The sequence below is a fragment of the Mus caroli genome, unplaced genomic scaffold (assembly GCF_978045245.1).
Source record: "Mus caroli unplaced genomic scaffold, Mus_caroli_1 scaffold_8, whole genome shotgun sequence".
NCBI lineage: Eukaryota > Metazoa > Chordata > Mammalia > Rodentia > Muridae > Mus > Mus caroli.
The window spans coordinates 116,173,509-116,200,706 of record NW_028227263.1 but is presented as its reverse complement, the minus strand read 5'-3'; the positions used below and the strand labels follow the sequence as shown (position 1 = coordinate 116,200,706).

The following is a 27,198-nucleotide window of genomic DNA, read 5'->3' as shown; positions in this document are numbered from 1 at the left end:
AGGCGGGCTAAGCTTTTCCCGGGCCGCGCAAACTTAGTACTTAAGCTTCCGACGCGCGTGCGCTCGAATTGTACGGGAAAGGAGACAATAATTTTCTCTACGCATGCGTAGCCCTAAACGCGTTTAGCCCCGTGAAGGGTTGCAGTTTCCTTTTCTTCGTGTTTAGTCGGGTGGGAGATGCTCTCTGAAGCCCTTCTTGTTTCCGAGTTGGGTGCCTGAGACAGCATCTTGTGTGTATCTTCACTTCCTCGCTGGTCCCCACTCGGTTCGGTGCTGCTACAGTGCTCTGTTAGGAGGCCGGGAAGGCAAAGGACACCGGCACTTGCCTGGATTACTGTGGCACCCTGGAGTCTCCATCGGCTGCGTAGGGGCTACTAACAAGTGTTCCACGTCTGCCACAGATTCCCTACACGTTTGAAGCGATGCACAGACACGTGCCATGCGGGCAGGTGCCCTGAGCTCAGGTGTCACTTAAGTCACATGCATGTGTCACGAGTAAACCGGTCTTCTGTGAAACCTAGCCAGCTTTGTGCAGACCTGCAACCTCTGGCTTGACTCCAGATCTTCAAGAACCCAGCAGAGGTTCAACCGTAACTTATGACTCCTCCCAAAATAGAGTGTTGGGAAGAGGGTGCTAGGTCAGCCACAGGTTGCATTCAAGAACTTTTGCATCTTATTTACATAGTGTCCTTCATGGGGTAAAGGGGAGTCCCATGGGTCCCAAGGCGATCAAACTCTCAGAACCCAGGGGACGGGGGTGGAGCCCTCTGTGCAGCCCTCTGCACAGCCCTGCAGCTGGGGCAGGAAGCGAGAGTGGGGAGGGGGAAGGCCACAGCCCACAGAGTCAAGGCGGGCCCAGGACTTGTGGAGACAGAGGGTAATACCAAAGCTTGAACCCTGAGGCCCTGTTGGCCCCCTGGGCACTGGCCCAGCCCCGGCCTCCAGGGATGGCCCTTGTGGACCCCGACATTTTTAATAAGGACCCTCGAGAACACTATGATCTACTGCAACGACTGGGTGGTGGAACTTATGGAGAAGTATTCAAGGTGAGAAAGCCCTTCTGTCTCCTCCACCATCAACCCTGGGATAGTTGGGGAGAGGCTGGCAAACAGGAGTGTAAGAGAATGCCAGGCCTTGGCCTTGGTTCAGAGATGCTGTGGATGGCAAGCTATGGAGCCTGTCTGATGACCAACTTCCCCTTTACAAGGCTCGCGACAAGGTGTCTAAGGACCTGGTGGCTTTGAAGATGGTGAAGATGGAGCCTGGTGAGAGCAACCCCAGAAACTTCTTCCCCATCCCCGCCCTTTCCTTCCTGGGATACGGGGGACACTTCTGCAAGCCCCTGCTTGTAGCCCACCTTCGCTCTCCGGCCCCTCCCCACAGATGATGACGTCGCCACCCTTCAGAAGGAGATTCTCATGCTGAAAACTTGCCGGCACGCCAACATCGTGGCTTACCATGGCAGTTACCTCTGGTGATGTCTTAGCCCATCCCCCAACCCCAGCCCCTTAACTCTGACCAGGCACCGGTAACCAGGTCCCCACTCCTAAACTACCATTTGTGACCCAGATACCCTAATTTACCTCCAACCTGAGGACTTTCACTTTTAATTGGGGCATCCCAGTCTGATTCCCAATCTGAAATTCTGCCTTTCTTACTGAGGGCTAATCTAGAACCTTCTCCTTGTTGTAATCAAATCTCTCACTAGTCTGCTCCCTGCATCACCCATTTTTATTCTGCTTCTTTAATATGAACGCTCAAATTTCTTGGCTCCCAAGATAATATCTCAGCTGCCTCAATAATGGTATCTGTTCCTTAAACCCGGGATTCTTTGTCATGTCTGCTTTGCCATGGGTTCTCTGCCCTGTCCCCTAAATTACCTTCGGGTGGCAGTGGGGTGCTCTTGGGTTAGAACCCAAAGACCTAAAAATTGCTCTGGAATACACATTTCCTGGCTATCCTCAGCCTCCGCTGTCATGGGAACAGGACACTGTGTGGTTGGCGGGGAGGTCTCACTACCATTGTAATCCCTGCTCTCTTGACGCCCTATAGGCTGCAGAAGCTGTGGATCTGCATGGAATTCTGTGGAGCCGGTTCTCTCCAGGACATCTACCAAGGTTAGAAGGACAAGGGGACAGAGGCCCCCTTCCACCACCAGTCTACCTCTCCTGTCTCTCTCTGTGCTTGTATCCTGGGAGCCCTCCAGCACCTGTGGGTCTTGCCTGTCTTTTCCTGGGCAATAATCCCCTTCACTTCCATGTCTCTATCTTTGTCTGGATGTCTATATTTTCTTGCCAAAATTTATTCCTGGGTTGGGGCAGCTTTGCATTTTCTTTTTTTCTTCTTTTTTGAGATGGGCTTCTCACTATGTAGTCCGGGCTTGTCTTCAACAGAGTTCTGCGTACTTCTACCACCCCTGGTGTTGATATTCAAGGCACTTGCTACCTTGCCTGGCCTATTTCTGCCTTCTCCAACTCAGGTTAGTTGTTCAGATTTTCAGGTGGACAGTCAGTAAATTTCTGGGTCTAGCCTGCAGTCCACCTTTCAGGGAAATTTGAGGGTAAGAGTCGCATAGGCCTCTCATCCCTTCTGAGTCTCTCTCTCTCTCTCTCTCTCTCTCTCTCACACACACACACACACACACACACACACACACTTTTTTTTTTTTTTGCTATAGTGCGTTTTGAACCTAGAGTCTAACGTTTGCTAGGCAACCACTCTGAGCTGTATCCCTAACACCTACCTCTTTTTTAAAATTAATATGACTTTATTCTTTGAGGGTTTAATTTAAATTTAAATTAATTTATCTATTCTTTAAGAATTATAGGTAGACAATGTATTCTTTTTTTTTTTTTTTTTTTCGAGACAGGGTTTCTCTGTATAGCCCTGGCTGTCCTGGAACTCACTTTGTAGACCAGGCTGGCTTCGAACTCAGAAATCTGCCTGCCTCTGCCTTCCAAGTGCTAGGATTAAAGGCGTGCGCCACCGCGCCCAGCTCTGACAATGTATTCTTAACACATCCCTTCAATTTCTCATAGACGCTCCCCAGCCCTCTTTTTACTTATTATTTTGCGGCAGGCTGGCCTTGAACTTGCAGTCTCTCTGCCTTAGCCTTTTCAGTAGCTAGGACGGCCCATCTTCTGCCACCAGGCCCTACACCTCAGCCTTTTCTACAGTTGCGGTGTTCACCTGTCTTACTCTCTCTAACTCCCCCTACCCACGATTTCAAATTGTCTGAAAAGGTCTCCCTTTAGCTCAGTGGTAGAATGCCTGCCTGGTAGGATGGATCCAGGTTCCAGCTTCCATCAGGGCAACACAGAACGTCCCCTAGAACGGGAAACTGAGGCCGATAGGCAGGAAGTGACTCACCCAGCCATTGTGTAAGCCCTGGTCTCTGCCCGACACCCTCTGTCCCATCTTTCTCTTGTCCCTTCGCTAACTCCGCTTGTCTTCTAAAATACGTCTATCTCCCTGCATTGGGTCTCTGCTCATCTCTTTCTCTGCTCTGACACTGGGTTTGTCTGTCTGTCTGTCTGTCTCTGTATCTTCCCCATTGCTCATCTTGCCTGCCCTCACATCACCCCATGCAGAGACTCCCTCGTCTCCCATAGTCCTCCAGGGAGAAGCTGCCCTTGCTCCTTTTCTCCTGCAGAGCGGGACCCATCACACCCCCGCTTTGGGTTCGGCTTCTTATGGTAGCCTTGCTGACCAGCATGTGTCAAATGTCATAGCCCTTCCCACACATATTTCCTGTTGTTGTTTCTGGCTCTGTTTCTTCTTACTAACTACTAGCTTATTAACACCTTACGTTATATGTTTTTCGTTATTTCTTGTTTTTGAAATAACAGGCAAGAGGTCCAGCACTGAGATATTCCTCTAGCCTTTCCATCTTATATATTATTTCTCGTGAAATAATATATTCCCATGCTTTCTCCATGAAAGCAGGATTTATCTTTGTGTGTGTGTGTGTGTGTGTGTGTGTGTGTTTGCAGGTGCACGTGCTAGTACTGAAACCTCTCCAGGACTTTCACATGCTAGTCAAGGACTCTATTGTTGAGCCACGCCCCCAGCCCCTCACTGGAGGATTTCAGGGAAATGCTTTCCTCCTGAACCATGCCCCCAGCCTTTTGGGGTGACTATCTTGTTTGTAGCTGTGTCTCCAGGACCTGGCACAGAGTAGGACTATTGTAATGATTTGCTGAGTTAACTGTCGTCCTCTGCCTAATAGCTAGTTATTTATCTGTCTATCTATCTATCTCTTCTCCCATGTGCAAATGCTCTTGGTTGTTTTGGAAACAGGTCTTTCTATGTAGCCCTGACTGGCCTGTATGTTGGTATATAGCTGAGGCTAGCCTCAAACTCAAGGCAACCCTCCTGCCTTATCCTTCCAAGTAATTGGATTACAGGGAAGAGCAACCACCTTTCAGGCAGTTACTACCCTCTCTCTCCCCTTTCCGGTTGTCCCATCTAAAGTCCCTCCTCTTCAGACATCCTATCCGATGTCATGGGAGGAGGGAGGCTGGGAACCCCAGAGAGCCAGGATTCCTGACTCTTCTCCCGATGCCTGGCCTGGCTGGGGTGACTTTTGCAGTGACTGGCTCTCTGTCCGAGCTCCAGATCAGCTATGTGTGCCGGGAAGTGCTTCAGGTGAGAAGGGACCAAGGGACTCCCAAAGCAAGCAGGGCTTTTGCAAGGCGAAAGATGCTCACCGGGGTCATTGCTCACCTCTCTCCAGGGACTGGCCTACCTGCATTCAGAGAAGAAGATACATCGAGACATCAAGGTAGACTTGGGACAAGGGTGCCACCAAGAGAGGGTCCTAGGGGGCCCTCCAACTCATTTTGAGCTTTAGGGAGGAGTCACGGTTGGGAACAGCAAAGCACTGGGAAGCAGGGTCCCCATCAGCCTCTAATCCTTCCTCTGCTCTCTAGGGAGCCAACATCCTCATCAATGACTGTGGGGAGGTTAAGCTGGGTGAGTCTGGCTCACAGGGTGCCCGGGGAGCAGATGGAGGTTGAGGAGGGAGTGGGGCCAATATGGTTTCTGTCTCTGCCTCCAGCTGACTTTGGGATCTCAGCCCAGATTGGGGCGACACTGGCCCGGCGCCTTTCTTTCATTGGGACACCGTACTGGTGAGGGGTGCTGGGGGCGACTGGGATGGGAACAAGGGCATTCCCCGTCTTGGTCCCCAGGAAGTCCTTGGCTTTGCCTTCTCCTACTAAAGACCGTTTCCTCCTCTATGACCCCTGTTGATTTTTCCACTTATCTAGGTCTCTTTCTGGTCCTTTCTCTTAGTGTTAAGGATTTCAGTGGTGGTGGTTGTAGGGTGTGTGTGTGTGTGTGTGTGTTAGTGTTTTGTTGTCATTGTTAACAACACAGGTTCTCCCAAAGCTCAGGCTGGCCTTGAACTCCTGATTCTTCTGTCTCCAGTTCCTAGAGTTTTAGGATTTCAGGCATGCACCACCACTGCACCCAGCTTGGGTTGGTTTGTATCTTTTGATCCCTATCTCTCCACAACTCTCTTTATCTATTTCTGTGTTTTCTGAGCCTGTGGCTCTGAGACTTTTGCTTTGTCTTAGGGACTGACGCTAGGTTCTAATACCATTACTGTGTCTCCTTTCTTCCCTCTCTCTCATTTTTCAGTCAGTGCCTCACTCCATAGCCCAGGCTGGCCTCAAACTCCTGCTTTAGCCTCCAGAGTGCTCAACTCCTGAGCACACCCACACTCCCCCTTTTTTTTTCTTTCTGAGACAGGGTTTCTCTGTGTAGCCCTGGCTGTCCTGGAACTCACTCTGTAGACCAGGCTGGCCTCGAACTCAGAAATCCGCCTGCCTCTGCCTCCCGAGTGCTGGGATTAAAGGCGTGCACCACCACTGCCCGGCCACACTCTCCCTTTCTAACTCCTTCTGCAACTTTGTCTAGGTATCCTTCTCCCCTGCTGTCTGCGCCCCCGTTTTCCCTCACCTGTCCCTGGGCCACTTCTTGCTCTCTGAGGGTCTCTGCCCACAGGATGGCTCCAGAGGTGGCAGCGGTGGCCCTGAAGGGTGGATACAATGAGCTGTGCGACATCTGGTCTCTTGGCATCACAGCCATCGAGCTGGCTGAGCTTCAGCCCCCTCTCTTTGATGTGCACCCTCTCAGGTAAAGGCCTTGACCTCTCAAGCGCTGGCATTACCCATGTAATTACCCATTACCATGTAATTACCCATGCATTACCATCGCAGAGGTTGCCCTCCCAGCCAAGCATGGCTGGCTTGTCCCAGCACTTAAGTAGCTGAGGCAAGAGGTAGGGAATTCGAGGCTGGCCTGAGCTACATAACAAAATCAAACTAGAGTCACAGGCATGCTGACTTTTTTATAGGGAATCTGGGGATTTGAACTCAGATCCTCAGGCTTGTATAGCAAGTGCTCTTACCTACTGAGCCATTTCCCTTGTCCTCTTTCCATGGGGAACTCCTGAAACTATGAGGTCTGTCCCCATGGATTTGAATCCCATGTTCTTCCCTACTGATCTAGGGTTCTCTTCCTCATGACCAAGAGCGGGTACCAGCCTCCTCGGCTGAAGGAAAAGGGCAGATGGTAAGGGAGATGACTTGAGGGTGAGAAGAGGGAGGGTGTGTGGGGTGAGGGGAAGAACTCCAATCCCTTCATCCCAGACCTGGCTTCTTCCTCCCAAGGTCATCTTCCTTCCACAACTTTATCAAAGTCACCCTCACTAAGAACTCCAAGAAACGCCCCAGTGCCACCAAGATGCTCAGTGTAAGCCATACCCCTCCGGACCCTGCTCCTTCAGCCCAGGGTTACTGAGTCGTCCCCAGCTCACAAGAGCTGTATATAGAACCCTGGACCCCTTCAAAACCCCTTGTCCCTCAGAATTCCACAGGACCTTCCAAACTGTACAGGGAGATCCAGGCCTCGGGGCACAAGTCTATAGTCTCAGCACTAGTAAGGCAGAGATAGGAAGATCAGAAGTTCAAAGCCATCTTTAGTTACATAGAGAATTTGAGGCTAGCCTGAGCTACATGAGACCCTGTCACAAAAATAAAACTCAAACCAAATTAATACCCAATTATTTCTTGTATGTTGTTTCCTCGTGCTTGTTCTCTCCTCTCTCTCTCTCTCTCTCTCTCTCTCTCTCTCTCTCTGTATGTGTATTTCATTTGTTTGTCTTCTTATGGTCTCATATTAGCCCAGGCTAGCCTCATACTTGCTATATAGCCAAGAATGACTTTAGACTCTTGAGACTCCTGCCCGCCATCCCTCTGACCCTTGTCCCCTCTCGCAGCATCAGCTGGTGTCCCAGCCAGGGCTGAACAGAGGCCTGATCTTGGATCTTCTTGACAAAATGAAGAATCCTGGGAAGGGGCTTCCTGTTGAGATTGAAGATGAGGAGCCTGAGGTGAGGGCCTTAGTAGAGAAGGGCAAGGGAACCGATGGGCCTTTGCGCAGGGCTCTCCTCCTGTCAGGACCAGGAGAAGCCTCTGGAAGCACATGTTAGAAGGAAAATGGTGTGAGGACAGGAAGCCTGGCAGGGTTCTAAGAGCGAGGGTGTGAGGAGGGCTCACAGCGTGATGGAGGACTGCAGAAGGTTGTGAGCCCTGATGTGGCTACCCTTCTGCCCAGCCACCCCCTGCCATCCCTCGGCGGATCAGATCTACCTACCGGGCCAGCTCACTGGGGATCCCAGACACAGACTGCTGCCGTGAGTAGAGAAACCTACAGTTTGGGGCCACCTAGCACTCTCTCTGACCAGCAGGGGCTCAAATCCCAAGAAATGTGTAGCCATGAAACTCTCAAACTGACCGACTATAGGGTCTCCTCTCCTCAGTCCCCTCTCTTCAGTCCCTAGACACCACCTTCCAGCTCTGACCCAAAGGAAACCTCAAGAATGGGTCTAAAAGCATAGTGGTGCACACCATGAATCCCAGCTCTGGATGGCCATTGGGAGTTCAGGGTTGCCTGGTTTTACATAGTGACTTTCAGGCCAGGGTGACACAGTGAGATCTTGTCTCAAAACAGCCATTAAAAGAACGAAGAGCCAAACCAAACCAACCAACCAACCAAAAAAAGCCCCACAACAACCAAAACCAAACACAAAACCCATAAGAACGGGCTGGGGCTATAACTCAATCAGTAGAGTGCTTGCCTCGCATACACGAGGTCCGAGGCTGAAGTTCAGCTGTGATCCCAGCACTTGGGCAGTGGAGGCAAGAGAATCAGAACTTCACGATCACACACGTGTGGCCTGCCTTAAAAATAAATGGGAGGGTCAGTGAGGTGGCTCAGTAGGCAAAGGGGCTTGCTGCTAAGGCTAATGACCTGAACCCATATATGGAAGGATAGAACCAACCTCTGAAAGTTGTCCTCTGATGCACACGCTCCTCCGTCTCATGAAACAAAGAAATTCATTAAAAGAAAGAAAGTAAGAAAGAAAGAGCCAGTGGTCATGGCACAGACCTTCAACCCCAGCACTCTGGAGGCAGAGGCAGGTGGATCTCTGAGTTCGAGGCCAGCCTGGTCTATTCTATAGAGTGAATTCCAGGACAGCCAGGGCTACACAGAGAAACTGGTTTGAAAAACCAAAACAAAACCCCAAAACCAACCAAGCAACGGGAAAAAAAACCCACCACCACAACAATATCTGTCAGAACTCCTACTACCTACTTAGCGCCCAAAAAACAAATGCCTCACTGCTACTTTGAGTCCTTCTACCTCTCTGCTGCCACCCTTGGGCCCCCAGACAAGACAATGTAAACAAAAGCCCCTCTCACAAGGGAGCCACCCTCCAGCCCCGCCCCTCCTCATCCCCACCCACTTTTTTTTTTTTTTTCTTTTTTTTTTTTTTTTGAGACAGGGTTTCTCTGTGTAGCCCTGGCTGTCCTGGAACTCACTTTGTAGATCAGGCTGTCCTGGAACTCAGAAACCTGAGTGCCTCTGCTTTCCAAGTGCTGGGATTAAAGGCGTTCTTTTTCATCCTATCTCCTTACCTGATCCTTTACTGGGTTGTCTCCGCCCACTTCCCGGGGCCCCACCCTCACTAGATTGTCTCCGCCCACCTCCCAGGGCGTCAAATGGAGTTCCAGAGGCCCAGATGCGTGGACTGCAGACCTCAGGCTGAAACTGTGAGCAGACTCTTGTACTCTGCCCAGATGCATTCCCCGTCCCCCTCATTCCTGCCCTGTGCTGAGCTTACTCTTTCCTCATCCCACAGGTTCGCTTATATCCCCCTGCACACTTCAGGAGCACCAGTCCCAGGTCCAGGACCCCTCCCCATCTTCCCGGTTGGAGGGGAGGGGGAGGGGTTATGTGGGAGCCACCTGAAGCTCATGCCTGTCATTCTCCAGGAGTCAGCTGTCAGATTCTGATGATGACTATGATGATGTGGACATGTAAGACCCCCATGAACCCCTCACTGCCGCACCTCAGCACCTGAGAACCCCTGCCTTGGGTCTTCCCAACCTCTAACCCAGATCCCCACCTTTCCTATCTTCTTATCACCCCAATGCTTGAGCTCTCATGACCCTCAGTGCAGCTCCCTCCTTCCCTCCTCCATCTGTGTTCCCCAAGCCCATTGGACCGTCTACCTTCACCTCTGACCCCTGGGCTTCCCCATCCCAATTCCAACGCGCCCTTTCCTTCCCCAAACCTCCTCTTCCTCCTTCAGACTGACCTTAAGGTTTCCCACTCATGGCACAAGCATTTTACCCCCGAGCCACACCCACAGCCCCTCCACAGTGGAGTCTAGGCAAGTGCTCTATCACTGACCTACATCTTCTGCTCTTTTTTACTTAAAAAAAAAAAAGTGTTTAGATTTATTGTTTGGTGTTTTGCCTGGGCCACATTTGTTCCTGCTGCATGCGATGGCCAGTAGAGGGCGGTAGATCCCTGGAGCTGGAGTTAAGGTTGTTGTGAGCTGCTGCGTGGGTGCTGGGAACCCAGGTCCTCTGCAAGAATAGCAAGTTTTCTTAACCACTGAGCCATCTCTCTATAAAAATAATTGTTTTCTTGAAGCCGAGAGTGGTAGGATACACCGTTAGTCCCAGCACTTGGGGCAGAGGCAGGCAAATCTCTGAGTTCGAGGCTAGCCTGGTCTACAAAGTGAGTTCCAGGATAGCCAGGGCTATACAGAGAAACCCTGTCTGAAAAAACAGAGAGGAAAAAAAATTAAAAACTTGAAATAGAATCTTACAATGTAGCCCCAGCTCTATATTTAGACCAGGCTGGCCCTACTCACAGAGATCTACATACCTCTGCCTCTCCCAGACTGGGATTAAAGGCATGGCTAGCTGCTTCTACTTTTTAATTTGATACATGGTAACACCAAATTGTGCAGGCTGGAACTGAATTCATTCTGTAGCCCAGACAGTCCTCCTGCCTCAACTGGTATTACTTGCCCAACCAGGCCTGGCTCCTTCTACTTTTTTTTTTTTTTTTTAATATTTTATGTTAAGTACATTGTAGCTGTCTTCAGACACCCTAGAAGAGGGCATCAGATCTCATTACGGGTGGTTGTGAGCTACCATGTGGTTGCTGGGATTTGAACTCAGAACCTTTGGAAAAGCAGTCAGTGCTCTTAACCACTGAGCCATCTCTCCAGCCTCTCTACTTTTTATCTAATCCCCAGTTTGGGTCTTTTAGCTGCCCTCAGGCCCAGGCCTGACCACACTTGACCATCCCAGCTCTGGCGTCTCGCCTCCTTCCTAGGCTCAGACTCCTCGAGCTACCTCCTTCACTAAGCTTCAACCCTCGTCTTCTCCCCCAAACCTTGTCATTTTCTCACCCAGCTTCCGTCTGTAGCCTGCATTGCTCTTGAACTCTCTCAATCCTCCTGCCTCTGCTTTCTAAATAAGTGAGATTACAGGCTTGTGACTGGAGGCCTAATCTCAGACTAAAATTTTGACCCATGGACATTTCCTACCAGTCAGGGTCTGAGTCCCAGTTCTCAAGCTGCACCCCAGCAGTCATCCCAAGTCCCCACATTCTTCTTGCCCTGGCTCGGGGACAGTCTCCAAGCCTGCCCCTGTTTGTTTCCTACCTTCTGTGTGTGTGTACGAGGGATGGAACATGAGGAGTGAAGCAGGACCCTCCCCCCCATGACTTCTTGTGGACACCATGTAAAAGTTCAGAGATGCTGTTTATAGCCATGGCTCTAAGTCACCCCTCCCCCACTGCCCCTCAGTCCCATGCCACAAGCCTGACACATCCCATCCCGTCCCTCGAACCCACATCTGCTCACCCTGTCTTTGTGTTTCAGCCCTGCCCCTTCAGAGAACATACCTCCTCCACTGCCCCCCAAGGTGAGGCCCTGGGAATCCTGAGGCCAAGTCCTTTGATGCTGGGAGGTTTAACTGTTTAGAGTTTGAAGCTGGGGGTGTTTGAATATTACAAAAAGCTTAAGAATTTGGGGTTTGGGTTGGATGTATAAAAACTCCATTGGAACTGGGTGTGGTGTTGCATTCAGGCAGTGGAGGCAGGAAGATCAAGAGTTCCAGGTCATCCTTAGCTGTGTAGCAGGTTCAAGGCCAGCCTGGGCTACACAGTGACCTAGCCTGACACTGTCTCAAAACAAAAATTTGTTTGTTTAAAGCAAGGCTGGGTGTTGGGGTGTAGCGTGGAAGCTGGTGCCCAGCATTAACCCTTTGTTTTCTGGAGTATTCTGATAGTCCTTCCCATGGGGACATGGGTCTTGGAAATGGTGGAACCAAAGCAGGGTGTCCTGGGGAGGGTCACAGATATGAGTAATTCTTGGTTCTGGAGGAGGCAGGGATTGGGGTATGAGGCACACTGTCTTCTGGAACCTCTTGTGTATCTATTTCTCCCACACTCCTGTCTCTGCAGCCCAAGTTTCGGTCGCCATCAGATGATGGTTCTGGAGGGATGAGGGACGATGGGCAACTGAGCCCAGGGGTGCTGGTCCGGTGTGCGAGTGGGCCCCCTCCACGCACCCCGCGACCTGGGCCTCCCCCAGCGACCCGTAGCCCTCACCTCACAGCTCGCTCAGGTACCAGGACGGCCTGGGGAGGAAGATAGGCAGGGGGAAGTCTCCTGGCCTGACGTGGCTTCAACTCCCACCAGATCCCTCATTGTGGAACCCAGCTGCTCCGGAGCCAGGCCAGCCCCCACTCGTACCCCCAAGGAAGGAAAAGATGAGGGGAAAGGTAAGAGCTAGCTAGCCACCGGTCTCAGGGTGGGCGGGCTGGGGCCGCCCAGTGGAAGATGGGGTGGCATCTGATAGGTGACATTTATGGAGTCCTTTGTGTCAGACTTGATCTTGTGGGTTGTGTGTAGGTGGGTGGGTGGTGTATGCACAGGCGTGTGTGTAGATGCATATGTGGAGGCCGGAGGAGAGCAGCAGGTGACCTGCTTTACCAAGTTCCGTCTTATTTCTTGGGGACAGAGCATCAGCTCTGACTTGTTGCCAAGCTGGTGGCCAGCAAGCCTCAGGGACCCTGCAGTCTCTGTGCTTATGGAGGACCATAGTCATGCCCGCTTGTTAACATGGGCGCTGGGAGTCTGAACTCAGCTCCTCACAGCCAGTGCTTTCCTGCTGAGCCCCGACCTTGTGTCTTCATAAAGTGCAAGCCTTCATACATGAAAATAGATACCACCTTCTGTGTGGTGGCCACACACTCGGGGACAGGGGTGGGGTGGGGGGCGCTGAGGCGGGACAGTGGGGAGCTGCAGGGCTGGGAGGTAGCTGAGCTCTTCTGGTTAGTTTTCCCATCACTCTGATAGAAGGCCAACCAAAACCAGCCTGGGGAGGAAAGGGCTTGCTGGGCTTCCATTTCCAGTTCACAGTCCACCATGCAGAGGAGCCAGGGCAGGAACTGAAGCAGGGGGGAAGGAGGGACGCTGTTTTCTGCCTTGCTCCTCAGAGCTCGCTCAGCTTGCTTTTCTATACAGCCCAAGTCCCCTGCCCAAGAGTGGTACCACCCAAAATGGTCTGGGCCCTCACCCTCTCCCATTAATTGGTAATAATAATAATAATAATAATAATAATAATAATAATAGTAATAATGTCCCAAATCTGGTTGAAACATTTTCTCAATTATGGTGTCTACTTTCTAAATGAACTCTAGCTTGTGTCAAGTTGACAAAAACTGGCCATCAGCAGCAGAAGACTTCCCTAGAATTCTTCTGTGAAAGGTTAGGGCAGTAACCAGCCTAGTCCAGTTCAACAGTGAGGGGCTGGGGGTGTGGCTCAGTGGTAGAGCCCCTGCCTAGAATCCCCCAGTAAGGGCTGGGGGCGTGGCTCAGTGAAAGAGAGCTTAGCTGCTAAGTACAAAGCCTTGCTTTCTGTATCCATTACCTCTAAAGGTGGCGGGGGGGGGGGGGGGTTCTAGGCCAAGTGGGGTACATAGACTCTGGAGGAGGGGGATCCTAGAGGCGGCTGTTTTCTGATCCACAGATGGAGAATGAGAAGCGGCGAGAGGTAAGTAGCTTACTCAGGACTGAATATAAGACATTCCCCTTTATCCATGGAGGGTCCATTTCAGGATCCCCAATGGGTGCCTCAGACTGGCTAGTACCCAATCAATCTTATATATTTATGGAGGGGGGTCATTGGTAGGCAAAATAAGAGATTTACTGAAGGATCAGTGTGTGGTGGTTTACACCTGTAATACCCAGCACTTTGGAAGTGGAAGCAAGAGGGTCAGGAGTTGAGAGCCAGCCTAGGCTACATATAGAATCTAAGGTCAGCCTGGGCTAAAATGAAACATTGTCTAAAAAACAAAACAAAACAAAACAAAAAAACTAAAACAAATAATTTTGTTTTTCAAATCTCTCATGTAATATGTTTTGGACCATACCTAACCATAGTAAATGAGACTGTGAAAGGCAGAGCTACAGATTTGGGGGGGGGGTAGTAGAGTGGGGGTAGGGGGGGTTATACGCCTCCGAGGCACGGGCAGATTCTGAACTCTGCACCTTCCTGTCCTCTGCCCACTGCTGCTGCCCACGGGCCATGGCCATCCAGAAATATCCCCTTCTTGTGAAATTATTCAACGGCTGTCCCCTCCAGATTCACAGCACAGCTGCCTGGACACATCCCTCTACAAAAGGTGGGCATTTAGGAGACCCAGGAGAGCCTGGGTGAGGAGCCAGGCGGGAAGGGCAGGACTCTAATGGGAGCACAGAGACACAGGCAGGATATTGTTTTAGTTTTATGGGTGAATGGTTCTACCTGCACGTACACCTGTCTATCACACGCGCACAGTGTTGACAGAGGCCAGAAGAGGGCACTGTATCTTCTGGGGCTGGAGTTAACTGGTTGCTGATTCTCATATGGATGCTGAGAACTGAACCCAAGTTCTCTGCAAGAGCAGTCAGTGCTCTTAGCCACTGAGCCGCCTCTCCAGCCCCAGGAAGCTCTTTTTTGCTATTTAAGATTTACATTTTTAATTTTTAGGTAATGTCTTCTAAAATACAACATTGTTATTAATTATTTGAGAATGTCATACGATATATTTTGATTATATCCTCACCTTCCACTCATCCCAGGTTCAGGCCCACCCAGCCTGAGTTTGTACCGTTCAAACTCATGACTGTGGGGCCATCCACTAGAACATGGTTAGCTCTTAAAGAAACTGACTTTTCCTCCCTGGAAGCTGTCAACAAGTGTGTGCTGTGTTTAGGTTTGTGCACACAAACCCAGGCACTTACAGAGTAGAAAAGAGCATGTGAGGTCCCTGGAGCTGCAGTTACAGGCCGTTGTGAGACTCCAGGCATGGGTGCTGGGAACCAGTGCGCCCAGAGCAGCAGGTGCTCGGCTCTGGAGAGAGCGTCTGACTGGAGTGACGTTGTTGGCCAAACCTGGAGCGGAAGTTGTGGTTACTTTTGGGATTTGGGGATCCAAGAGGGGAAGGGAAAGGATGAACTGGAAAGCAGATACCAGGAGAGTCGGAGTTCAGAGGCCAGTGGTGTCTGAGTAAGATCATCTACAGTTAGGGATCGTAATGGAGCCCTAAGGGAAGATGAAGGTCACCTGCATTCAGATGGTAGATAGACTGGCATCAGTTTTGGGGGGATGGGTTTCACTGCAGCAGAAAAGGACAGACTCAGGAGATTAGAGATGGAGGTTAAGATTGAGGGGTCAGGGCCGGGCGTGGTGATGCATGCCTTTAATACCAGCACTCGGGAGTCAGAGGCAGGTGGATTTCTGAGTTCAAGACCAGCCTGATCTACAGAGTGAGTTCCAGGACAGCCAGGGCTACACAGAGAAACCCTATCTCAAAAAACCAAAAAAAAAAAAAAAAAAAAGATTGAGGGGTCAGTATTAAATAACAAGAGTCGTGGAATAGAGGCATGTTCCTTTAATGCCAGCATAAATAGAGGTTCCTTTAATGCCAGCATTCCTGAGGCTGAGGCAAAAGGATCATCACTTGTTTGAAGCCAGCCAGAGCTGTATAGCAAGAGCCTTCTCCTCTTCCTCCTTCCCTTCTTCTTCCTCCTCCTCTTTTTTCTTTTCTCTTTTTGGTTTTTCAAGAAAAGGTTTCTCCCTGAAGCCCTGGCTGTCTTGGAACTCTGTAGGCCAGGCTGGCCTCAAACTCACAGAGATCTACCTGCCTCTGCCTCCTGAGTGCTGGGCTTAAAGGCATGCGCTGCCACCACCACCTGGCTAACAAGAGCCTTCTTAAGCAAACAAACAGCATAGTGGTCCATACTGGTAACCCCTGCTCTGAGGAGGTAGAGGCAGGAAGATCAGAAATTCAGATTCAACTTTGGTTTCATAGCAAGTTCAAGGGCCAGTGGGATACTTGTGACCAGATCTCATAAAACAAGAGACAGCCGGGGGAGAAGACTCAGTGGTTAAGAGCACCAGCTGTTTTGTTCAGAGGACTCAGGTTCAGTTCCCAGCACCCACATGGGGGCTCACAGGCTTCTCTAACTCCAGTTCCAGGGGATCCCAACCCTCTTCTGGCCTCTGAAGGCATTGCATGTTCATGGTGTACAGGTATACATGTAGACAAACACGCATGCTGAGAGACACCAGAGCTAATCAGCCCCACTGGATAGAAAAGCATACATTGAGAATCCAGAGTCAAAAATCAGTGATGGAGATCAGCACTAGGGAGGAAGGGGCGGGGCTTAGAGAGGTGCTGCAGGAAGTAGAGTTGGAGGACCCTGGACAGAGAACTGCTAGGCATTGGCAAGTTACAGAAGGGAGGGGTGGGAGGAGGGGTCATGGAGACTGGCTTAAGGGACTGAGCACACGGGGGGTTAGAAACTGGGGATGTCAGCCTGCAAGGGGAATTGGTATGAAAGGGTGGGTTTGGGGTAGAGGGCCAGTTTTGGACAAAGGTCTGGGAGGTCCATCTCTCATGATGAGAGAGCCCAGCAACCTCCTTGTCTGGCCCACTCAGATCAGAACCTGCTCCTGGGGGCAGAGGAAGGCATTTTCATACTGAACCGGAATGATCAGGAGGCGACGCTGGAAATGGTGAGGGATGGGATCAGTGCTGGGAGTGGGGTGGGGTGGCACAAGGTCAGATGGGAATCACAGGAGTCACCCCATCCTCTACAGATCTTCCCTGGCCGCACAACCTGGCTCTATTGCATCAACAACCTCCTCATGTCTCTCTCAGGTTAGCCTGGGGCAGGGGCAGGGTCAGGGGCCAGGAGTGAAGGGAGGGTGGGTATGTGTGTGTGGATGAGCACAAACTGAGCCCTCACCTCCACTGGGCCTGAGGTTCATAGCTCACCACTGGTTGAACTTAAGGCCAGGAGCTTCTCTTCCTGAGCCTTAGTTTTCCTATCTATAAAATGGAGCTCTGATATCTTCACTTCTTTTTTTTTTTTTTAAGATTTATTTATTGTTATATCTAAGTACACTGTAACTGTCTTTAGATGCACCAGAAGCAGGTATCAGATCTCATTATGGGTGGTTGTGAGCCACCATGTGGTTGCTGGGATTTGAACTCAGGACCTTTGGAAGAGTAGTCGGTGCTCTTAACCACTGAGCCATCTCTTCAGCCCATATCTTCACTTAAGTTGGTTGTGAGTTAATTTTTTTACAATCAATTCATCTTTAAATAACTTTGACATCTCGGGGTGTAGTTGGCACACCCCTTTAATCCCAGAGCAGAAGAGATAGGTACAGGTAGGTGGGTCAGAACTTATTCTCACTTAAGATAGACTGAAGAAGCCACAGGGTTTGCTCTTCTTTGGTAAGTACTAGGGCCCGTGTTGTGGGGCACATGTGCCACCAGTGAGCTATAACTCCAGAACACCCCACCCCCTATCCTTTTCCCCCCAAGCCAGGGTTTCTGTGTAGCCCTGGCTGTCCTGGAACTCATGTAGACCAGGCTAGCCTCGACCTCACAGAGAACTGCCCATCATCACCCCCCCTCCTTTTTTTTTTTTTTTTTTTTTTTGAGACTGTGTATCCCTGGCTAGCCTCAAACTTAGAGTGACTCACTTGCTTCAGCCTCGCAAGTTCTGAGAGTAGGAGCAGGTGCCACCAATCCTGGCTTAGGTAGGTTTTTCTGTTAAACTTTGAAATATGTGCCAGGTGTAGAGTCAGGAGGATGGGAGTTCAAGACCAGCCTCAGCTCCATGGGGAGTTAGAGCTCAGCCTGGACCTGAGACACACGCACCAAAAAAATAAACTTCAGGTGCAACCTCATGGGCTGGGTAAACCTCCCTCCTGTTGCACGTGCAGCAGCGTTATGAGGGCAGACGACCTCTTCTGCTCTGTTTTCCTAAGCAGATCACGATGCCTGGACCACACTGGGCCTTTCAAGTCTCAAGACTGGGAACTGTGTGACTGGAAAGTGGGGTTTGCATGTTGGGACATTTCAGCGGGCTGGGAGAAATAGAGATGGCAAGGGTCCTCTAACTGCTTGACACTCCCCCTCTCATACACACACTGCAGGGAAGACACCCTACCTGTATTCTCATAGCATCCTGGGCCTGCTTGAAAGGAAAGATGGCAGAACAGGAAGCCCCATCGCTCACATTAGCCCTCACCGGTTACTGGCAAGGTAGGAGCCCCAAAGGGCGCCACTGGCTTCCCTGCCCCCACTGCGGCCCGCGCAGCCCCTCACTCCTCTTCTTCCTCCTCCAGAAAGAACATGGTCTCCAGTAAGATCCAGGACACCAAAGGCTGCCGGGCTTGCTGTGTGGGTGAGAGCCAGCCTCCCTCTGGGTGTAGAGTGATGGGGCGGGCTGGTGCCTGGCCAGTGTCTACTCAATAAGGTTGAGGCATGGTGTCCAGGACCCTTGGAGAGATACTGGGGGATCCTAGAGGGAGACAGGGACCCTGACCTGACTCATTCTTGTCCACTTCCACAGCCGAGGGTGCTAGCTCTGGGGGGCCATTCTTATGTGGGGCATTGGAGACGTCTGTGGTTTTGCTCCAGTGGTACCAGCCAATGAACAAATTCTTGCTTGTCCGGGTAAGTTTGTAGAGCGAGGGTGCTCCATCCACCATTTGCGCTTATATAAAGAACGGGATGGACCCCCCCCCCCCCCCGGCCAGTCCATGCTGTTGCTCCCTCCCCATCCTGAGGCATTTTGAAAATTTCCCAAGAGTCTGAAGAGATGGCTCAGTGATTAAGAGAGTACTGGCTGCTCTTCCAAAGGACCCACGTTCAGTTCCCAGCACCCACATGGCAGCTCACAACGGTCTGAAACTCCAGCTGCAGGGGACTCAACAGCCTCATACATGCAGGCAAAACACCAAGCGCATAAAATGAAAATAAGTAAATCGTGAAAAAGAAAACCACTTCCTGATATTTAAGCCCCGCCCCTCACATCTGAACAACTTAATTATTCCTCAGTCTCTAAGGGTCTGTCCCTTTGAGTCTAAAATGGTTTTGTTGGCCTGGGGTGTGTGTAGGGGGTGTTCCTGCTTTTCTGTCGCCAGGTTGACACGCCTCCAGACAAAGCCACATTTACTCTAGAAGCCCGAAAATCTCCGAGGGACTCCCTACCTACCCTACTCCTGTCCCCCACCCCACCCCCGGTCTCAGAGCCTCCCTGAATCGCTCTTCCCCGTGCGGGCCTGCAGCAGGTGCTGTTCCCGCTGCCCACGCCTCTGCCGGTGTTCGCGCTGCTGACAACGCCGGGCTCCGAGCTGCCGGCTGTGTGCATCGGCGTGAGCCCCGGGCAGGCGGCAAAGTCGGTGCTCTTCCACACCGTGCGCTTCGGTGCGCTGTCCTGCTGGCTGGACGACTCCAGCACGGGTGAGTGGGCCGTGGCGCTAAGAGGCAAGGATGCTAGGAAGGGAGAAGCTGCCGGGGAAGGAGGGGCTGCAGGGGATGGAGAGGCTGCAGGAGAGGGAGGGGCTGCAGGGAAAAGGCAGTCCTGGAAAGGGTGTGCTTCAGGAAAGAGGATATTAGGGAAAAGTTGCAGACTAAGGCGGGGCTGCAGGGCGGGGTTCAGTCTGCAGGGAAGGGGCAGGGCCGAGGGAAGAGGGCGGAGCTTCAGAAAAGGGGCATGGTTTGTGGAAAGGATGTGGCTTGTGAGAAGGGGCCGAGATGGATGAGGATGGGACTACAGGTTAGGGCACCAGGGAAGGGGAAGGGCAGAGTGGCTGGGCAGGGCTATGGCCGAACCCGATACTGAGAAAGAGATGGAACAGGGTGTGTGATCTTACTTGACTGGTCATAACAGGGTGGAGCGCACATGGCAGGCAGGGACCTGAGGGGTGCTAGCTGAACAGAGCCAGGAAGTTAGTTCTTAAGCCCCTGCCTCTCGCGCAGAGCACAAGGGACCAGTGCAGGTGATCCAAGTAAAGGAAGACATGGTGATGGTGTTGATGGATGGTAAGAGCCTTCCTCCCTTCCCTTTCTGGTCCTCAGCCCAGAACGTTGTGCTCAAAGCTTTCCTTCCACTTCCCTTCAGGCTCTCTAAAGCTAGTGACCCCAGAGGGGGCACCAGCTCCTGGGCTTCGCACCCCTGAGATCCCCATGACAGAAGCGGTCGAGGCTGTGGGTATGTGTTAGTTGGGAGGGTCCAGGGTCTAGAGTGGGAGCTCTGTGACCTCAAGGTCACAGGGAACTGCTTCCTCTCTAGCTATGGTTGAAGATCGACTCCAGGCCTTCTGGAAGCACGGAGTTCAGGTGTGGGCTCCAGACTTGAAACAGGTAGGCTCCTTCAGTTCACACCACTCCCTTGCCCTCATCCTCAACCTTCACATCCTTTAAATGGGCTTGGAGAAGCCCTGGGTCAGGACAGGGAAGCTTCAGGGCACACATCGTCGCCGTAGTACAAGCAGGCTCATCTCACAGAGCACTGTTCCGGCTCCCTGGTTCTTGACTTACCCTTCACAGTTGCCTATCAGATAGGGCGCGGCAACTTTGCAGGTTAGTAGTCTAGGACACAGAGCAGTTAAGTCCCATGCTTGTCAAAGTCACACAGCTTCATGAGTGGGTCTGGGGTTAGACTTACCCTGAGGAAGCCATGTCTGTAGGAGAGGGAAGGTCCTACTTCTCAGCACACACACAGACACACTTTCTCTACAGCCGCTGCAGGAGCTGAGAGACCCCACCCTCACCTTCCGTCTGCTCTGCTCCCCCAGGTATGGTGGTGGAGGGACGGATGGGGAATAGGAGAGGCTGCTGGTGTGGAGAGGAGGTTTCCATGGCCTAGAAAACCCCTCCATGTTCTTTTGCTAGGTTCCCTCCTGAGGCTCCAGCTCCACCGTGAGCCTTGGCTGCCCTCAGTAGAAGCCCCTGCACCCGTGCTTCCCTGTATTCCTTTAGTCTACCCTTGAGGTTGGGAGTGAGAACTCCCCACGGCTCCTTTTACTGTTGTTGCCATGAGATAGCATATGTAGCCCTGGCTGATCTCCGATTCTCGCTTCTCTTCTATCACATTGGGGGTTGGGGACACATGGCACAGAGGGCACCTGGAGATCAGAGGACATTTTTAGGAGACCTTTTCCTGCTGAGCCACCTTGCCAGACCCCCCCCCCCTTTTTTTTTCTGAAACAGGATTTTATAGCTCAGGCTAACCTCAGACTCCCTAGGTAGCTGAAGATGACCTTGAACTCCAGCTTTGCTTGCTTCAGCCTCCCAGTTACTGGGATTGTACGCATATCCCATCATGCCCGGTGTAGTCATTGTCAGGCCCGCATTGGAATGATGCAGTCCCTATTAACTACTCTGAGAATGAACGAATGAATGAATGACTTGACCTCTGTCTTCTTCAGGCCTGTAGTAGTGGAGACAAGGCCCACGGATGACCCTACCGCTCCCAGCAACCTCTACATCCAGGAATGAGCCATTGAGAGGGCATGGATGCCTGCAGACTCCTAACAGACGCACTAGTGGTCATGACATGACCTTATCTCCCAATAAACTTGACTTTAGCCTTGTCGTCTTGAAATTCTCGGGGGAGAGATTTTTGGGTGCCTACCCTGCCAGATTTAAATGACCAACACAATAATGGTGGGGGTGTAGCACAGGATTTATTGGTCTAGTTCAGGATCACCTGTCCCCAGCTGCCTGGGGAGGAGCTCGCAGTGGAGAAGGCACTTGAGGTGGGGGAGGGCCAGCTGCAGACCTCAGCTAAGCTGGTCCTCATACTGCTTGCGGAAACAGTCTCCAGCAGGAAAGAAATCCCAGCACCTTTCCTGGTACATCTTCCAGACATACGACTCCTAGGGTTGACGGGATGAGAGTCTCGTGGTCACATCTTCACACGCTTGATAATGGATTCTCTGCTGCCTGCTGATTCTCTTAAGACTAGTTTACTGCATACACTAGGGTGTAACTAGACAACAGCCGGCTGGAGTGGCTTGAGCCATGTCCCCTACGCGTTCCTCATTAGCACCTCTTACCTGACCAGTGTGCTCTGTCTCATCCTTATTTATCAAATACATCAGGAAAAACCTGAGGGACAGAGGACCACAGGAGGAAGGTAAGAACCACACTTGCACGAGATTTAGATTTATTTCCTGCTGCTGAAGATGAAACCCAGAGCCCAGTGCACGCTAGGCAGAAATTCTACCACTAAGCCACGCCCCCAGCCCCTCCCTGGGGGATTCTAGGCAGGGGCTCTACCACTGAGCCACGCCCCACCCCAGCCCCTCCCTGGGGGATTCTAGGCAGGGGCTCTACCACTGAGCCACGCCCCACCCCAGCCCCTCACTGGGGGATTCTAGGCAGGGGCTCTACCACTGAGCCACGCCCCCAGCCCCTCACTGGGGGATTTCACTTTTTCCACAGAGCCACAGTGAGGCTTCATTTCTGATTGTCTAAAACCTATCCACATGGACACCCACGTCCCTTTCTGCAGCTGGCCCAGGCTCAGTGGTCCTGCCCTGGCTATCAACCGGCTCACTCCCACCCTCTGATCACCCATCACTTCCCACACTCACTCACATGTAATTGGCTAGGTTGTGCTCTTCTAGAGTGTGGGTCTCAAACCCATGTGGGGTTGTGTCGAAGTAGTCACTGCCTATTCCACAGATGAAGCACTTGGTCTGAGGACAACGGAAGATGTCAGAGTCAAGGAAGGCTCAGTGACATCTAGTACCTTTGGGCCTTGCCTTGCTCCCATGCGTTTCCTAACCTCACCGCACTTCCCAAGCGGAATAGAAGCAGGCGTTTATTGAGTACTTCAAAGGAACGCGTGGCTTAATCTCCCTGGCAAGCTCTGAGGTTAGTTCCAGTAATATCCCCCATTATTTGTCCCTATGTATCCCATAATTCCTTAGATTCACTCTTGGGCACAACACACCTCCATGTCTTCCTTCACTTGCTCTTGTTGGTCTCGGAGCTCCCCAAAAGCATCGATAATCAGACCTGAGGTGGCAGGACATAGGTCAAGACCCAGGTTCACCGAGTACCTCTGGGCCGTGTTTCTTACTCTTACCACACTTCCCAAGAGGAGGAGAAGCAGCTGTTTACTGAGTTCTTAGTAAGGACAGACACACACTTCAACGCAGTGCACGGCTTCATCTTCCTGGCAGTCTCTGAGCTTAGTACCCATAACACCCCTAGTTATGGAACAGAGACCAGGTTGGCCTCAAGCTTACGGTAGGTCTCTGGTCACTGTACCTGGGATTTTGTTGTTGTTGATTGGTTGTTTTTTGTTTTTCGAGACAGGGTTTCTCTGTGTAGCCCCAGCTGACCTGGAACTCACTCTGTAGACCAGGATGGCCTCAAAATCAGAGAACCACTTGCCTCTGCCTCCTGAGTGCTGAAATTAAAGGCGTGTGCCACCACTGCCCAGCTATGGTACCTTGTTTCAACTCCTCCATTTTTCAGATGGAGAAACCAAAGCTCAGAGAGACCACCTGCCTCAGGTCTCACAGTAAGGAGGGGCTAAGCCAGGGAGCTAACTAGCGAGATACCCAGCCTCTAGGTACTATGCACCCCTCCTACCCCCCCCACCCCCCCAGCTAGCACTGACCCTGAATGATGGCCAGCAGGATGACGATAACGAAGAAGAAAAAGGTGATGTCGAAGACGACCCGGTAAAGTTCATATTCATCACCGGCCGGGTCCTCGATCTCGTCCCCGATCCCTCCACCGGCCCGGACGCCCACATACATGTGGAACAGGTAGCACTGGGGAGAAGGAGCAGGTCGCTCAGTTAACAGCCACAGCACCTACCGGAAGCCTGGACTAGGTGGGCCTGGAGACAGAGCAGTGGCAGAGAACCCTGGGCCCTGCCTCTCACAGCTGGGCAGTGTCATGGCTGTCACAGGAAGGCACGGGCTGGCGACTGTTCAGATCATCATCTAGACAGGATCTAGACTCAACTAGAAGACACACTTCTGGACACGTCCATGAGGAAGTTTCTAGGTCGGGTTATTGAGACAGGAAGCCCTAGCCTGAATGTGGCCCCAGTGTGGGTTTGGAGTCCCAGAATGAATTAAAAAAAAAAAAAAGCAAGTTTCTAAAATAATGACTATGAGAATTATTCATGAATAAATGCCTAGGCCATACACTTGGGCTTGTTCCCTGACTAGCTCATAACTTACTTAACACATTTATTCTATTCCGAGTACCACATGGCTGGCTACCTCTCCTTGGCTTCATGTGTCTGTCTCCTCAGAGTTCCAGGAGAATCTCTTCCTGTCCCTGATGCTATCCCAGAGTTCCTCTCTCCCTGCTGGAACTCCCACCTCCTACTTCCTGCCTCAGCTTGTAGGTCATTGGCTTTTGATTGACAGATGTTGTTTCCACACAACACACAAGAGATTCTCTCTACAAAGGCATTCTTCTCCCACGGCTTCCTGACTGGGGATTACAGCGACCAGCCACCTCGTGCTCTTGCCGCCATGGTGGACTGTATTCTCAAGGTAGGGTCAGAACAATCCCTCTCTTCCCAAGTTGCCTTTGCTAAGTCACACTGGGCAGAAATGTGACTAATGCAAGGGTCGGAGCTGGAGGCGAACCCCAGTTGTATCCAGATGGGGTGCTCGTCTGGTATACATGAGGCCCTGAACATGATCCCCAGCATCACCTAAAACAGGATGGTGGCACATGGCTGGCATCTCAGGGAGAGGCAGGAGGACCACAAGTTCAAGGGCAACCTTGACTATATTGAGAATTGGAAGGACCAGAAAGTTAGCGTGAGGTGATGGGGACAGAGGGGTCAGGGAGGAACACCGTCATCACTAGGAGCAGAAGAAAGTGCAGGAACCCTTACAAGCTCTGGGATGCATGCCTAGCCTCAGAGCTGAGACCAGAATGGCTTCATGCGGGAGGGGGAAGAGTCTCCAAGCTGGAACCCGAAGGAGGTGTTACCAGAATGGGTGATGGGAGAGAATGTTCCAGGTACTCAAAACCATGTGGTATGCCACCAATGGGGAAGAGAGGATTCATGGGGAGGGGCCTGGGTGTGTATCAAAGCCCTGGGCTCCAACCTTATCACACACGGACCAAAGTTTATTTTATTTTATTTTGAGAGGTAGGAGACTAGAGAGTTGGATCAGCTCCTCTACCAAAGGAACCAGGTTCAATTCCCAGACATACCGTGTGACCATGTGGTTGTAACTGTCTGTAACTCAGACATACATGTAAGCAAAAACCATATGTGGAGAGAGAGAGAGAGAGAGAGAGAGAGAGAGAGAGAGAGAGAGAGAGAGAGAGAGAGAGAGAGACTGCTTTTTGCTTTCATGGGGAACTGAAATAAGTTTGGTGGGGCTGAAGAAAGGAGCTACTATGAACAAAGACAAGGAGGGAGATGAAGCAGTGACCGATTATGTTGATGCCCGGGCCCAAGTATTGGTAGGCAGCATTTAATTTGGAAAGTAATATGTCAGGCGAAGGGGTGTGGCTGTTAGGCCTGGTACAGGGCAGAGAAAGGTCAAATGCAGAAGAGCAGAAGTGGAAGGAAACATGTGGTCCTAGAGGAACTGAAAAAGGACCAGGAAGCCAAAAATTAGAAGCAATAAGGACTGTGGTTAGACTCAGGTAGGGCCAGATCTCTGATTTTTCGTTTTGTTGTGTCTTGTTTTGTTGGGGGTGGGGGGGTGTTAGTTCTGAGCCAGGGTTTCTCTGTGTAGCCCTGGCTGTCCTGGAACTCAGAGATCCATCTGTCTTCCTCTGCCTTCCCAAGTGCTGAGATTAAAGGTGTGGACCACCACCATCCCACATCCTCCTTTTGGGCCTTCCTGTGGTAGCTCTGGGAAGTCCCAGGTGGCCAAGCCAGAGGGAGTAGGCCAGTTGTTTGCTCTGAGTCACCCCACTCAGGGAGTACAGAAAGCTGCCTTTCCAACAGCAATGCCCACGGCTGCCTTTCCAACAGCAATGCCTATGGCTGCCTTTCCAACAGCAATGCCCACGGCTGCTGCGGATGATCCTGCTAGCCTCAGCTCCATGCCCAGCTACAGCCATGCCACCAACAATCTGAAGGCACTTTTGTTTTGTTTTGAGACAAGGTCTTGCTGTGCAGCCCTGGCTGGTGAGGAACTCCCAAAGATCCACTTGCCTCCGCCACCCCAGATCTGGGTTAAACGCATGAGCCACCACACCCACACCCAGCTTCTTCCTTTTTTTTTTTTCTTCATTTTCTTAAGTAGTAATTGATGGGGGGAGGGTTCAGTCCATTGTGGATGGGGCCACTTCTGGGCTGGAGGTCCTGGGTTCTATGAGAGAGCAGGCTGAGAAAGCCACAAGGAGCAGCACCCTTCCATGGCCTCTGTATCAGCTCCTTCCTCCATGTTCCAGCCCTGCTTGAGTTGCGGCCCTTACTGCTTTTGGGGATAAACTGTTGGATGGAACTGTGAAACAAACCCTTTCCTGCTTAAGCTGCTCTTGGCCAGTTGTTTCACCACAGCAACAGTAACTCTAATGAAGATATTTAGTAACTTGCAAACGGGCATGGGGGAAGGGCTCACCGTCATCATGTCATCACACTTCATGTCAGGCTCGTCCTCATCTTCGCTCTTGTTGTAGAATTTGCGGAAGAAGTTGAAGGCCACCACTGTATACAAGTAGACCACTACGGCCAGGAGCCCTACGGTCATCACGAGCTGGGGACAGGTGAGCAATCGTCAGCTCTACGGTCCTTCTAGATAGGGCCCTCAATTCTCTGACCCTTTGGATTCTGGAGCCTCTTCCATGCTCCATTCTGCCCTCTCCCAGAATGCCCTAGGCCTGTTGTGGTGGTGCAAGCCTTTAATCCCAACAGTCGGGAGGAAGAGGCAAGCAGATCTTTGTGAGTTCAAGGCCAGCCTGGTCTAAACAGTGAGTTCCAGAACACTCAGGGCTACATAGACTGGAGCGCCTGAAATAACCTCCCCACAACACACAAGAACAAACCAAAGAATGTTCTAACCTTAGCTCAGACCTTTTCAGATTACCACATCTCTCCCCTCTCGGGAAGACCCTCCCCTCCCAGGGAGTCCCACCACTCTAAGACACTTCTTTATCACCACCCCTCAAAGATGACTCCACCCTCACTTCCTTGTTCCCACAAACACAGCTATCATGCCCACTTCCCCAGTATCTCTTGATCACCACCCCTCTCCCTCTGCCACCCCCACACCTCCACGCAGGTCCCTGCCAGGTCCTCTCCACACCTGTTTTCCATTGTGAGTGACAGATGAAAGGATGGTGCGGAGCGTCTTGACTCCCATGGCGATGTCCAGGAGGTGGGCAGCAAAGAAGAAGTTATTGTAGTGCCCCAGGAGGGACATCACCATGTACCAGCCCAGATACAGGAAAGACTGAGTATAAAAGGGTCAGAGTCAGGAAACATGCGAAGATGCCTCAGAGCAAGGGCAGATGCTGT

General features: G+C 51.5%; 2 protein-coding genes across 3 annotated transcripts in view; one reads left to right on the top strand and one right to left on the bottom strand.

The window, feature by feature from the left end:
* The first annotated feature begins 131 nt into the window (after positions 1–131).
* On the top strand, positions 132–21,333 carry Map4k1 (mitogen-activated protein kinase kinase kinase kinase 1). Of its 2 annotated transcripts, XM_021167233.2 has the most exons (32): positions 132–1,046; positions 1,208–1,265; positions 1,384–1,474; positions 2,053–2,117; positions 4,592–4,647; positions 4,736–4,783; positions 4,932–4,974; positions 5,060–5,132; positions 6,010–6,141; positions 6,517–6,579; positions 6,678–6,759; positions 7,286–7,399; positions 7,624–7,702; positions 9,064–9,122; positions 9,212–9,255; positions 9,345–9,389; positions 11,255–11,297; positions 11,839–12,001; positions 12,076–12,158; positions 13,409–13,432; positions 13,979–14,063; positions 16,365–16,441; positions 16,526–16,586; positions 17,876–17,984; positions 18,068–18,126; positions 18,295–18,398; positions 19,013–19,187; positions 19,707–19,769; positions 19,849–19,938; positions 20,020–20,090; positions 20,469–20,524; positions 21,158–21,333. In XM_021167233.2, exons 1-32 carry the CDS (start codon positions 948–950, stop codon positions 21,225–21,227), a joined length of 2,484 nt encoding a protein of 827 aa, XP_021022892.1. In that variant the 5' UTR covers positions 132–947; the 3' UTR covers positions 21,228–21,333. The 2 variants fall into 2 exon arrangements, with proteins under 2 accessions (XP_021022892.1, XP_085698097.1); XM_085841971.1 differs by lacking the exon at positions 20,469–20,524.
* A 70-nt stretch (positions 21,334–21,403) lies between these two features.
* Ryr1 (ryanodine receptor 1) overlaps positions 21,404–27,198 on the bottom strand; it is a 126,951-nt gene continuing 121,156 nt past the window's right edge. Inside the window, exons 98-104 of the mRNA XM_085841970.1 lie at positions 26,987–27,133; positions 26,303–26,437; positions 23,365–23,521; positions 22,690–22,754; positions 22,332–22,432; positions 21,788–21,839; positions 21,404–21,607 (exon numbers count right to left, since the gene is read on the bottom strand). Of these exons, the coding sequence (XP_085698096.1) occupies positions 21,512–21,607; positions 21,788–21,839; positions 22,332–22,432; positions 22,690–22,754; positions 23,365–23,521; positions 26,303–26,437; positions 26,987–27,133 (753 nt within the window). The 3' untranslated portion in view covers positions 21,404–21,511. The remainder of the gene's footprint in view (positions 21,608–21,787; positions 21,840–22,331; positions 22,433–22,689; positions 22,755–23,364; positions 23,522–26,302; positions 26,438–26,986; positions 27,134–27,198) is intronic.

Bases quoted from the DNA above. Each gene is read 5' to 3' on its own strand.
- Map4k1 (XM_021167233.2), top strand. From the start codon at position 948: ATGGCCCTTGTGGACCCCGACATTTTTAATAAGGACCCTCGAGAACAC. The intron at 1,266-1,383 runs GTGAGAGCAACC...CCCTCCCCACAG, and splicing joins GATGGTGAAGATGGAGCCTG to ATGATGACGTCGCCACCCTT. The intron at 4,648-4,735 runs GTGAGAAGGGAC...ACCTCTCTCCAG, and splicing joins TGTGCCGGGAAGTGCTTCAG to GGACTGGCCTACCTGCATTC.